The sequence below is a fragment of the Octopus sinensis genome, linkage group LG13 (assembly GCF_006345805.1).
Source record: "Octopus sinensis linkage group LG13, ASM634580v1, whole genome shotgun sequence".
In the NCBI taxonomy this organism is placed as follows: domain Eukaryota; kingdom Metazoa; phylum Mollusca; class Cephalopoda; order Octopoda; family Octopodidae; genus Octopus; species Octopus sinensis.
In genome coordinates, this window is record NC_043009.1 from 44,225,596 (window position 1) to 44,239,631 (window position 14,036).

Below are 14,036 nucleotides of genomic sequence, written 5' to 3' on the forward strand. Positions count from 1 at the left end.
CTGAAAGGATGAAAAGCAAAGTTGATCTTGATGGCATTTGAACTCAGAACATAAAGAGCTGGAAGAAATGCCACTAAGTATTTTATCCATTGCAGTAACAATTCTGCCAGCTTGCTGCCTTTCAATTTATCATTAACATCTCATAAACCTACAGTTCAATTGCTGAGTGCTTTAACTATTTTAGTACCAACTTGCATGAGACTGCCCCTGATTCTATAATACCAACATTTCAGATATCAACTGTTTCAAAGTGTTCTAAATTAAAAAAGAATCTTCCAACAAAATTTCATGTTAATTTATGTTCCAAATACCAGCTTAATAATGACAAAGTTCTAATAATTTCTTTAGTATTTTCAAAATAATGTGTAAAAAGTTAGTGTATTTTAACGAAATAATGTCTCCCTCTTCTCTCAGTTTTCTCTCTCCCTGAGTTTGTTTTTTCTTTCTCACACAACTGGGTGGGAAGAGAACCCAGACAAAAGAGTGGAAGAACAAGTGAGGGAGTTATAGTTACGTAATTGTAAGGAGATTCTATAGAAACATCATGCCCAAGAGGATGATTAAAGAAGCAGAGAGCGGGAGAGTTATATTATGAGTGGTGACAAGGAGATGAATAAAAATAACCTGAGCATTGTGCTAGTGGAAGAGATAAAAACTAATGTGGTGGTGAATAATGGATACTATGAAAATGGGTGATCATGAGTAAGTGAGAGTGGTGGCTATGAATAAGTGATAGGGGAGGCCATCACAGTTTGAATCCTTATTTGAAGTTATTTCTCTTCCAGTTTGGGCATAGTTTTTTCTATCACCAGTCACTTTATTGTGGCACCAGCACTAGAGATGTTATCTTGTCTCCAGCAAGATTAGCAAGTTCTCTCTACTGTACATTGTCTCTATTTGTTTACTAGAGGGTTGTCTTGTCCTTAAAAGAATTCCTTCAACTTGTCTTTATTTGCTCATTCCTTTCTTTCCCACATAACAAAGTAGTTGGACAATTTTTTTAAATGAATTCATGACTATGCAAATCTCTAAAATTTGAAATTTCATCTTGTAATTAATAATTTTTTTTTGTCATATTTTCTTCTTAGAAACACTGGTTTTCCTGCTGCAGTTTTGAAAAGGAAATCAAAAGACAAAATCCAAAATTTGGAAAGAGCTGGTTCTTTCCTAAAACTACACGAAGATGTTTTTCCAATGTTGACTTATCTTGGTCCACATGCTTCATATGACGTCATTCTTTTGGTGAAATTTATTCGAATTGGGAAAAGTTTTATGATTAAAGTATGTATTATTCCTCTTCTATTATATTTCTATTTCAGTTATTAATAAATAGAAATTAATTTGATAACATTATTACCATCATTACCCTACTACCATTTATCATAAACAGTTAAGCTTAGTCATCTCCTTCACAAAGCTCAATGTCTTAACATCAGCCATCTGTCTGTCCGCCCACCCATCCTTCAGTCCCTCATTTTGTTTTTGTTTTTCTTTATTTTTTCACACACACACACTTTCCCCCCCCCTCTCTCTCATAATTAACACGACAACCTTCTGGTTTCAGCGTCAAGAACGGAAAATTAAGCCAGAAGATGATGTCACATTTTATGGGTTTCTAACCATATTGGATGAAGTGCTACTACCTAGTTTGACATTACTTCCTTGTAACTGTTGCCTCTCAGAAGAGCTTTGGAGTTTTCTTAAGCTATTCCCCTATGAACTCAGGTAAGTTTTGTATTTCATTAAACTGTTTTCTTCCTGTTTTAAAATCAGGTATTAAAGTGCTGGTCTTCAATAGTATACTGCCAAAAATTTATAAATGAAAATTATTGCCATTTGCTCTGAGAGTCAAAATTGATGTAAAGCAGTAGAGTTACTTCTAAAAACCATCATCATCATTTTGATATCCACTTTTCCATGCTTGCATAGGTTGCACCTAGTTTTATTGAGGCAGATTTTCTATGGCCAGATGCCCTTCCTGTCACCAACCCACACAAGTTTTCATAGAATATTGAAAATGAATTATACTGCTTGTATGACAGTGACACTCCTTTACAATTATTACACACTGTCAAGAAAAGTAGACACAAGCATACACACACTTGCACACTTATATACCTATGTGTATACCAAATACACTCACTTGTTTTGTCAGCTCAGAAAACAATTGCCCCAAGTACCATGCAGTGGGATTGAGCCTGAAATCATGTGGTTGGAGAGCAAACTTCTGAACCACACAGCTATGCTTGTGCTACTTCCCCATTGCCTGTCCCTTCTAAAAATACTAATTTGTAATTTATTGAATTTAAGCACGTAAAAAGCACCATCCGTCCGTGGCCGTTTGCCAGCTCCGTCTGGCACCTGTGCCGGTGGCACGTAAAAAGCACCCACTACACTCACGGAGTGGTTGGTGTTAGGAAGGACATCCAGCCATAGAAACATTGCCAGATCAGACTGGGCCTGGTGCAGCCTTCTGGCTTCCCAGACCCCAGTTGAACCGTCCAACCCATGCTAGCATGGAAAGCGGATGCTAAATGATGATGATGATGAGGCACATTGCTGTACTCAAGAAGATCCGCTCACCACAACAGAATTGATATCCTAAAACCAAGGTGCCACATAAAAGCAATGGTGTTGCAGCTGGTATCACATGAAAAGTACTAGTGTTAGTGACAACGTAAAAAGCACCCAGTACTCTCTGTAAAGTGGTTGATGTTAGGAAGTGCATCCAGCTATAGAAACGAAGCCACAATAGACAATTGGAATCTGGACAGCTCCCTGCTAGACAACTCCATGTCAAACTGTCCAACCCATGCCAGCATGGAAAAATCGATGTAAAAACAAATGAGCTGTAATTTTAGGCAGGGTGGAATTCAGTTATTTTTAATCAATTTCTAAATGGTTCTTTAAAATTTAAATTTGGTTAATTCTTCAGGATTTGCCTATCATTAATTATATTGATAATGTTATATTTGAGTGGTTCATAATTAAACCCAAATTATGTTTCGTTAATGATTGTCTGTTGGAATGTCTTTGTTCAGATACCGTCTGTATGGACACTGGAAAAATGAAACATATACTTTACATGCGAAAATGATACATGCCAAAGTTAACTGTTTAGAAAGAGCCAAGTATATTATGAAGTAAGTAAATTTTTTTGATCAGATAATTTCTTTTGTTTTCATGAAAATGACCAGATCTTTTTTTTTTTTTTTTTTTGGCCAGTTTGACCCTCTGGCATTTCAAATTACTCTGTTTTGAATTAATTGTATGTTATCCAGCAGCTTCAAAATTTTAATTATGTGAATATTTGTTTTTAGAATGACATTGCAGGGTAGGTGTGAAAGGCTGGATCAGGCCATTTTGAACATAGAATGTGTAGAATATTTAGGTTGGACATAGCCAGGTCAAATGCTAAAAGGTTAAATATAGTTTGTTTAATGACAAATACATAGTCCAACCACTCTCTCTCTCTCATGCTTCTTCTGTTTACTGCATCATCATTATTGTTCTACTTCTCTTCACCCCATCATTGGTCACTCATCACCTCTATTCACCATTCACTACATCCAACGCCTCTCAATCTTATGCAATCTTGACAGTTGTCACCTACTTCTACTTATCATCCACTTCACATTTGTTTTTCATTCACCACCCTCCACCACCCACTTCCCATCTCTCACTCTCCCTTACACTCTTGAAACTTCTACTCCCCAACACATTCAATTCTGCTCTAATTTACTTCGGATCACTTGTTCCATAAGTGTCCGCAAAAACACCTCATCACTACTGTTTTATCTCTTCTCTGCTCCATCCCGATCACCCCCTTTCAAATGTGAATAGCAGTGTAGCCCCTCTATAGTAAGAAACCTGTTCTTCTCTGACCCCTTCTCTATACTTAACCCCTCATTGCTCTGTATAAAAATCACCTTACTCAGGGTTCGTAGTGTTGCAAACTGCATAGTTACCTCATTAGTGCTGACGACACAAAAAAAAGGTACCCCATAAATGTTGTAAAGTGGTTGGCATAAGGAAGAGTATCCAGCTATAGAACCATGCCAAAGTAAACAGTGGAACATGATGCTGTCTTTGAACCCATTGGATCCTGTCAACCCATCTACCTCCTGCTAGCATAGAACATGAACATTAAATGATGATAATGACATAGTCATGGTTTAAATGTCTCTAAAACTTTCTAAACCTACCTGATTAACGAGAAGAATAATTTGAACTGCTTATGTCAATGTGTTGAATGGCTATAAGAAATGCTCACAAGGTTATGTCTTGTTAGCTCAGACAAATGTGTTCTCTTAGTGGACAACCATGGACAGCTGTGAGTTTGAAGGCCAGTAGCTGTGTAGTAAGTGATGAGAAACTGGAAGTGAATCACAAATTTAACATTCCAGATACAATCTTTGGTGTTCGATCATTTACTGATATTGTGATGCGATAACCTAATTCACCAGTCTGGATATCGGTTCCAAATTGAAGGAAGCTCCCTTACTGGTTCACGTTCATATAGGTTGGTTAAAGTAGCAAGACTATACAACTAGTAATATATATTACCTTCTAGCAGTAGTTGTTGCATTGTTGCATCACAATCATATTTCACACTGGTGTCTGGACAGCTTTATGTCAAACCATCCAACCCATGCCAACATGGAAAGTAGACATTAAATAATGATGCTGTTTTGTTGAGGTTGGGGCTGTTTTGCAATGCAACAGTTTGATTGGAGTTTTTGCCTTTATTTATCCTTGTTGTCAACATTTGCTGTGACAGTAGTGCAGCTGGAACAATTTGTTACTGATATTAAGTACTTGATGTTCTCTTGCCCTAATAAAAGTCTTCTAAAAAATTTTATCTTGTAACCCATTATATAAGATAAGATATGTGTAAAGGATAAACATCCTTCTTGAGTCATATAGATCCAAAGGGCTGGTTTCCCAGTTTCTGTGGTGTGTATACTCCCCACCTGGATGGGACACGGGTCTGTTGCAGGATTACTCACTTTTGACAGCTGAGTAGATTGGAGCAACATGAAACAAAGTAGTTTTGCTCAGGAACACAATGCATCACCTGGTCCAGGAATCAAAACCACAATCTTACGATCATGAGTCCAACACCCTAACCACTAAGCCATGTGCCTCTACATTGTATAAACGGGTGTTTGTGTTGTCTCCTTACCATGATGTAATGTGATGATTGTAAATGAATGTCACTGTTATGCAAAGGGTTGCTTCGTTTCTGATCATCTGCGGAAACATGTCTGGCCATAGGGAGAAACTTACTTGGAAACAAGTGAGGGCTGGTAACAAGAACGCATCTTGCTGTAGAAAACCTGTCTCAACAAGTTCCATCCAAACATGGAATAGTGGATGTTAACCCTTTAGTGTTCAGATTATTCAATCAAACATAATGCCTATTGATTCCCATTGATTTGAATTAATCATGCATTAACTCATATCTTCAAGATCTTGATGGTGTAATTACTTAATGTAGAATAACGTTGTAGGGTAGGTGTGAGAGCCTGGATCTGGTCTGTTTGAACATAAAACAGATTAGCTATTTTGGCCGGATATGGCCGGTTTAAATACTAAAGGGTTAAGTGATGATGATGTTGTTAAGAGCTTAATTTCTTTTTCACTTATTTTTTTCTTTCTTTCTTTATAGGCGACTTTCAAAAGAAAATGTGAAACCATCCGGAAGACAATTGGGTAAACTCAGCCACAGTAACCCTGGTGTTCTCTTTGAATATGTAAGTACTTTGGTGTCTTTTTTTGTTGCTGTTATTACTGTTATTAGTAAAGTGCTGTAAGACAGTGAGTTGGCAGAATCATTAGCAATCCAGGCAAAATGCTGAGTTGCATTTATTCTGCATTTATGTTCTGAGTTCAAATTCTGCCAAGGTTGACTTTGCCTTTCATCCTTTAGGGGTTGCTGAAATAAGTACTAGTTACACACTGGGGTCAGTGTAAGTGACTAGCCTCCTCCCCCAAAATTTCAGGCTTTATGTCTATAGTAGAAAAGATTATTATTATTATTAATCATCATCATTATTATTATTATTATTATTATTGATCATCATTATTATTATTATTATTATTGATCATCATTATTATTATTATTATTAATCATCATTATTATTATTAATTATTATTATTATTATTATTATTGCTACTACTACAACTACTATTACTATTATTATTATTATTATGAAGGCGGCGAACTGGCAGAATCATTAGCCCACTGGGCAAAATGCTTTGTGGTATTTTATCTGCTACTATGTTCTGAGTTCAAATTCTGCCAAGGTCAACTTTGCCTTTTATCCTTTCTGGGTCGATAAATTAAGCACCAGTTTTCAGTTTCTTATGTCAAGGTTTTCTCACTGGAAACTATACAGTTTTATTTTTATATCTAAAGCTTCATATTTGTGGTAAATAACTTTTAATCTTGAAATGATTCTTCCATTAGTAAGTTGATAAAAATAAAAACCATATATATACTCTTAAATACATTCCATTCTTTACATATTCTTTATTGTTTGTTTTTATCCAGGTTCTTTCACAAATTCAGAAATATGACAACTTTATTGTGCCAGTTGTGGATTCATTGAAATACTTAACATCATTGTCTTATGATGTCCTAGCTTGTATCCTTGCCTTTTTCAATATTTGAAGATAACTTTTAACCTCGTTAATATATTCATTTATATACAATTTTTGTAAGTGTATGTATTCAGAAAAATATGTCATACTCAACAGCAGAGGTTGGCACTTTCTCTTTTATTCCTACCAAACGCTTACCATAAAAACTCATGTAATTTGTGCACCTGTGTAATTTACATAGGTGATTTTCAGGATAAAAATTGTTTAAAAAAAAGCTTCTTCTCATGTAAAATTTGCACTCAAAGTTTCCAGAATTGCTGATATGGCCAGAGGGAAAAGGTTTTCAATTTAGTTGTATTTAGCATAATTTCTCTTATTTATGATTAGATTTAATTAAATTTTCATTAAATAAGAATAATTTAACAGGTATCACATTGAAAGCGATTTTAAATTACAAAGTGTTTGTGTCATTTATAATAAACTTTATTTTACATTTCTTGCTCACAAGAGATTATGTCCAATCTTTAGCATACTACTGTATGTCTTCTGAAATCATGATCGTGGGAAAAAGTTGTTAATTCTTATCAGCAAAAACAAAGCCGATAAATATGCACAAGTGTTGCAAAATAAGTTTAATTATCAATAAACATCAGCTTGGATGACACTTTACTCAACTGACAGAGGAAGGTGACCGATCAAACTGATTATGGAAACAGAATTCTGATTGGTTGAAAGTGTCTTCTTGTCTCAAGCTCTGATTTTTCTGCCTATTCTTGTCAGAACCTTTGATTCAGAGCATTGAAATTTTAATCTCAGTCACATTTATAAAATGTCAAGCAAACTTTAAAATTTCTCATTACTGTTTTAGCTGGGAGACCAGACTGAAAGTTTGTTAACCCGCTAAAATAAACATGAAAAATTGAAAGGAGAAAATAAACAGCTTTGCAAGTTTAACAGCTTTGCAAGTGTTTATTGAACAAGAGAGGTACGAAATTTAAGAAGCGACTTGTTAGAATATACACGTCTGTGAGGGGACATAAACAAGAATAGCAAAAATTTACTATGTGGACAAAACTGATAATACATATATTACAAGTGTTCTATGAAGAGAACATAAGATTGCTGCATAATTCAACATGAATGTGAAATGACATTAAACATCGTATAAGGTAAATGAAGGTTTCTGTAAGAATGCTAAGTCATATTCACTTAGTGAGTTTACATGAGCAAGGATGAATTATGATGTTGTCGTCGGCATTAGATGCACTAAGAGCCGATAGCAGCAATGTCGGCAGTAATGAATTTCATTGTCCTAATGCAGAGAAAGTGAGCAATAGCTTCCTGGAGGCAAACGTAAGCTAGACTTCTTAAGTGGAGAAAAACTGACCTATTTAAGGAAATTGCTTCGCTCCATTGCGATAGATAAAAACGCCAAGCTATGTAAAACATGACCCGAACTGTGATTACCAGCATGAATGTCAAACTCCAAAAAGCAGTTAACGATTTAATGGTTTTAGTAAATTTATACAGATGATGTAGGCATTATACCGTCCAGCATAAGTAAAAGTCAATTTCATTATATTTTTTCTGTAAAAACCTATTCTGACATTGAATGAGTCCACTTCCTGTACGAATGTTTACATTTGTACGTCATTTTCCAACAATAAAAAATTTCTTTAAAAATTCTGGAAACGATTTACTCATGTAATTTATGCACCCCCTAAAGTTTATTTCTGTTTTTGCGAAAATAGTGCTTAAATTACATTTGTTTTTACGGTAATTCCATAGTGGTCTACTTAATCTTTTATTTCTCTAAGATATTGTACTTGATTCAGTCAGCTGTATTTCTTGCAATAATCTTTCTTGTGTCAAATCGAAAGAAATTGATAATTACCATATTTTTCCAGCATACAAGTCAAATATTTCAAACAAAACTTTACAGCCAAAAAGTGTAGGTGAACATATACATCAAAACGACTTTGGTGGACCAAGAAGTCTGTGAAATGCAGCAGGATTTGGAAAGACAGTGACAATGCTTGAATATTCGTACTACATACTTAGTTAACTTGTATGCCAGAAAATGCGTGGAGGCGCAATGGCCCAGTGGTTAGGGCAGCGGACTCGCGGTCATAGGATCGCGGTTTCGATTCCCAGACCGGGCGTTGTGAGTGTTTATTGAGCGAAAACACCTAAAAGCTCCACAAGGCTGCGGCAGGGGATGGTGGTGATCCCTGCTGTACTCTTTCACCACAACTTTCTCTCACTCTTACTTCCTGTTTCTGTTGTACCTGTATTTCAAGGGGCCGGCCTTGTCACTCTCTGTGTCACGCTGAATATCCCCGAGAGCTACGTTAAGGGTGCACGTGTCTGTGGAGTGCTCAGCCACTTACACATTAATTTCACGAGCAGGCTGTTCCGTTGATTCGGATCAACCGGAACCCTCATCGTCGTAACCGACGGAGTGCTTCCATCCATGCCAGAAAATATGGTAGATTGGACTATATTAATTATATTAATGCTCCTTTACGTTTCACTGAATGATTCTAATGAAGTTTGCTGTTTTTTTTTTTTTTTATTATTTTCATTCAGAAAGAGTTGTCTTTTATTCACTGTTAACCTTAACTCTCAAAAGATTCTGTTGTTGAAGCTGTGGCCAATCCAGACCGTGAAAGACTCAAGCATGATGATACAAATATTTCTCTTTGGTTACAAAGTAAATCTTGTTTTCTCTATCATAATTATTACATTTTCATTGTAATTATTAAATTATATTAAAATCTCATTATTTATATAATTTACATCATGTGACAGTTACCATTTGAATAAGAAGTTAACGTCCTCAGACCTGAATCCATTTCTGGTTCAAATCTCAGTTAAAGACATTTCACTTACCACTACACTCGCGGAGTGGTTGGCGTTAGGAAGGGCATCCAGCCGTAGAAACACTGCCAGATCTGACTGGGCCTGACGAAGCCTTCCAGCTTCACAGACCCCAGTTGACCCGTCCAACCCATGCTAGCATGGAAAGCGGACGCTAAACGATGATGATGATGATGAATTCATATTTATCTGGGAAAGGCATGAACATTACAACTTCAGTCTCCCACAATCTAAAAGTGGATATGATATAAACTTTACATTTTTATTAAATTCTTTGACATTATAATTGAGATTTGATAATTCAAAATATAAAAAAATTCTGAAGAAGTTTGAAAAAAAAAAATGTATCTTTCAGAAAAATTTGTTTTTGTTCTTTTGTGAATTTTGATTTTAAAAAAAAGTCATATTAATCAGAATGATTTTAAAGGGAAAATGTTGATAAATTATACAAAGATTAGAACTTCTCACATTTAAGCCTTTAGCATTTAAGCTGGCCATATCAGGCCTAAATATTCTACTTGTTTTATGTTTAAACTGGCCAGATCTGGCCTCTTATACCTACTTCACAATGTCATTCTAAAAACAAGCATTAACGTCATTGGAATCTTAAATCTACAAGATAATGTATGATTAATTAATTCAAAACAATGTTGAATAACTGTGGAGACGCGTGGCTTGGTGGTTAGGGTGTCAGCATCATGATTGTAAGATTGTGGTTTCAATTCCTGGACTAGGCGACACGTTGTGTTCTTGAGCAAAAAACTTCATTTCACATTGCTCCAGTCCTCTCAGCTGGCAAAAATGATTAACACTGCGATGGACTGGCGTCCCATCCAGCTAGGGAAAACATATGCCATAGAAACTGGGAAACCAGGCTCATGAGCCTGACTAGGCTTTAAAAGGGTGCATTTATTTTTATTTAATATTGAATAAATTAGTGTTACATTTGACAGTAATGCTAAAGTATTAAATTTCAATCAGATGGTGCTCTTGCTTACATTTTGTGAGATTGTGTATTTAATCTAACTATCAGAAGATAATTTTACTCCCTAATCCTATATGTTGCTTATTCTAATTTCTGTTCAAACTGCTCACAAGATTAATTTGCATATATTTTAGTACTTTGTTTGATTCTTTTTCTGCGTTGTTAAGTCATCTTTTATCTTTTGCAGGTTTGGCTAGCTTTGCTGGCTCCGTTTGTAGGAAATATCCTGTAGAACTGGCAGGTCTCATGCAGTATGTGGCCAATCAGCTCAAAGCTGGCAAAAGGTAATTCTGAGCAAGAATCTAATATCTTGAAATATATTCTATTATAGTTATCAGAAAAGATTTTTTTACAATAATGTTTAGACTATAGAATGTTATATAATAGGTAGCATAGTAATGTACTAGTTAATGTAACTATTATTCACACCCTTAATCCCTTTTGCTGTGAAATTAAATTTCTGGTTATTCCAGTAACGAAATATCTATCAGAAAATATCTATCTGTTAAATATCTATCAGAAAATAGAATTGGTATTTTCTGCAAGTCTTGTTGCTTCAATAAACTTGACATAACTCAACAGAAAAAAAGTTTCAAACATCACATTCCACTGCAAACAGTAGATTGGTATATAAAACTGCTTTCTGCAGTTAAGGATAATAAAATTTTACTATCTGCAGTAAAAAGGTTAAAACTGTACTCTGAAAATTTAATTTTAATCTAAAGTGAAATAAAATGGCTATGTCAGGCTGAATAAGTGAAGTGAATGAACAGCCTGCTATAAATATCAAACTTCCTTTATTTATTTTTTTTTTTTAAGTGAAAAAACTTACCTTTTATTGATGGGTTAGCACAAGATGAAAAAGAATGGAGAGCAAGATAGGTGCATACAAAACAATAGACTGATTTGTGGTGAATGATGAAAAGTGTGTGATTAATTTATTGGATTAAGGGTGAGTTAGTGGAAAGTGGCAACTGGGAGATTATTGTTGATCCATTGCTTGTTTGGTCTTTCGATACCAACTTGCCTGAGACTGGTTCAATGATACAAACTTCCTCTTTTAAGGTGATCTAAATTAAAGCCTTTCATTAAAATTTCATATTAATTTACATACTAAATACCTTATAATTTCCAAAATTATTCGAAGCAAAAGCAGTATATTTCAACAGAAATATGGCAATGAAAGTGGTTGGTACTAGGAAGGGCATCCAGCTGTAGAAGCTATACCAAAGCACACAATAGAGTATGATGCAGTTCTCTGGCTTGCCAGTTCCTGTCAAACCATCCAACCCATGCCAGTATAACATTATTAGTTTATTTTTTTAGTTGCTTATTATTCAGTTAATTTATTTGATCATAATTATAGCTTGTTATTGTTAAACTAATGATTTAGATCACATCATTTAAATTCTCATACGTTACAATTTTATTTTAAAATGTGTATTTTTATATTCTTATAGTTTTGATCTCTTGTTGTTGCGAGAAATTGTTCAGAAAATGGCTGGCATTGAAATATCTGAAGAAATCACTGATGACCAACTTGAAGCTATGTCCGGAGGAGAGCTACTTCGTCAAGAGGTAATGTCATAGTCCTAATGTCATAGAGCTAAAGTTATGGGTATTAATTTATTGCTTTATTTTATTCAAAAATACAGTGAAAAATCTTTAGGGTGTTGGGGATTTCTTTAAAACTATGATTCATAAAAGAATTTCATGTTTCTGTATTTACTGAGTTTCATACAATTTTTCATTTGACAGGGTGGCTATTTTGCTCAAGTTCGGAATACTAAGAAATCTTCAACCCGATTAAAAGATGCCTTGCTAGAACATGACCTTGCATTATCCCTTTGCTTGCTTATGGCCCAACAAAGAGATGGTGTAATATATAAGGAAGGCAACGAACGTCATTTGAAATTGACTGGGAAATTATATGATCAGGTATTTTAACATCTTTTATCTTTTACTTTCAGTCATTAGACTGTGGCCATGCTGGGGCACTACCATGAAGAATCTTTACTCAAATGTATTAACCCTAGTATTTACTATTTTTTTAAAGCCCATTACTTATTCTATCGGTCTTTTGCCAAACTGCTAAATTCCAGGGATGTAAACACACCAACACTGGTTGTCAGCCTGTGGTGGGGGGACACAAACACATACACACAGAGGCTTTTTTCAGTTTCTTTCCACCAGCTCTACTCTCAAGGTTTTGGTTGGCCTGAGGCTATAGCAGAAGACCCTTGGCCCAAAGTGTCACACAGTGGAACTGAACCTGGAACCATGTGGCTGGAAAGCAAGCTTCTTACACAACCATGCCTGCACCTCTAACATCTCTATAGATTCTTACTTTTTTTTACACCACGTCATGTTTTGATGTATTTCCATCATATTTTCACCATTTCATTTAATAGCTGTTGAGAACCAATCACTAGCATTTAGATTTAACTTGTAGCTCTTATAAGAAATGTTTGTTTTTAAGTTAAGATTAACCCTTTTTATATCAAAGTGCCTGAGATCACCACTGGTTCTATGATACCAACTCTTGTTGTTTTAAAGTAATCAAAATTTAAACTTTCCATCAAAATTTCATGTTAATTTATATGTTAAACATTAGCTTAATGAGGATAGAATTATTTCACTAAGTTCTTCATTATTTTCAAAGTTAATAGAATCAAAGGCAATAGAAATATGGTAACAAAGGTGTTAAGCGCAATTCAGCCATATAAGAAACATGGTAAAACCTATAGAAACATCAGTTTTAAGTATGACTACCTTGTGAGGATTCTAATTTAAAAAAAAAATATTAAGCTAAGTGCAGATTCTCCTCTCTAGTCTGAATATGTTTTGAAATTGATAAACATTAATTTTGTATGACAATTCTTTTTGATGCAGTGCCAAGATACTTTGGTCCAGTTTGGAAGCTTTTTATCAATGCAACTGAGTACAGAAGAATTTATCAAGCGTCTACCACCAATCAATGAATTAATTGGTGTTTATCACGTCCCTCAAGATGCTGCATTCTTTTTATGTCGACCATTATATTCATATAGAGTCAATGTAAGTATCTATCATAACCACATCATACCTATTTTTGCAATTCCTTTCTGATTTGGTTTAGCAGTTCTGTTATAGAATTTTTCTGCCTACAGTCAATTCACCTAATAAAATCTCCTTGCTTAATGAAATCAATTCAGTCTATATGCCATTGGCCCAGCTCTGTTATAATTACTGATTACTGACAGCTCTTTATCATTCAGTTTTATTAAATGTTTCAGTACTGTATTTGATGGCATAAAAGATGCACGAGCATTTTAAATGCACTCCAAATTCAGCAGTAGATATTCACGGGGTAGTGGGGAACCCATCTTAGTGCCTTATGGGAGACTCAGTTTCACATATAGGACCCAGGGTGATTTTTTTTTTTTGCTGAGGAGATGAGTTTTTTAAAAATGCCCTTAATATATCTTATATGGGCAGGAGAGAATGCACACTGTTTTAGGGCCTTCTACTTAACGGCTTTGTAGTACACCTGCCCCCATCACTGATGTGTGACCCACCTTCTGGA

The 14,036-nt window shown here is 35.0% G+C and overlaps 1 protein-coding gene across 1 annotated transcript in view; it reads left to right on the top strand.

Annotated features, from left to right (window-relative positions):
• The window catches only part of LOC115218251 (THO complex subunit 2), a 192,947-nt gene that overhangs the window by 37,218 nt on the left and 141,693 nt on the right, over window positions 1-14,036 (top strand). Inside the window, exons 11-20 of the mRNA XM_029787996.2 lie at window positions 1,089-1,281; window positions 1,565-1,725; window positions 3,042-3,143; window positions 5,672-5,756; window positions 6,557-6,650; window positions 9,239-9,319; window positions 10,659-10,755; window positions 11,932-12,049; window positions 12,230-12,409; window positions 13,364-13,528. Of these exons, the coding sequence (XP_029643856.1) occupies window positions 1,089-1,281; window positions 1,565-1,725; window positions 3,042-3,143; window positions 5,672-5,756; window positions 6,557-6,650; window positions 9,239-9,319; window positions 10,659-10,755; window positions 11,932-12,049; window positions 12,230-12,409; window positions 13,364-13,528 (1,276 nt within the window). The remainder of the gene's footprint in view (window positions 1-1,088; window positions 1,282-1,564; window positions 1,726-3,041; window positions 3,144-5,671; window positions 5,757-6,556; window positions 6,651-9,238; window positions 9,320-10,658; window positions 10,756-11,931; window positions 12,050-12,229; window positions 12,410-13,363; window positions 13,529-14,036) is intronic.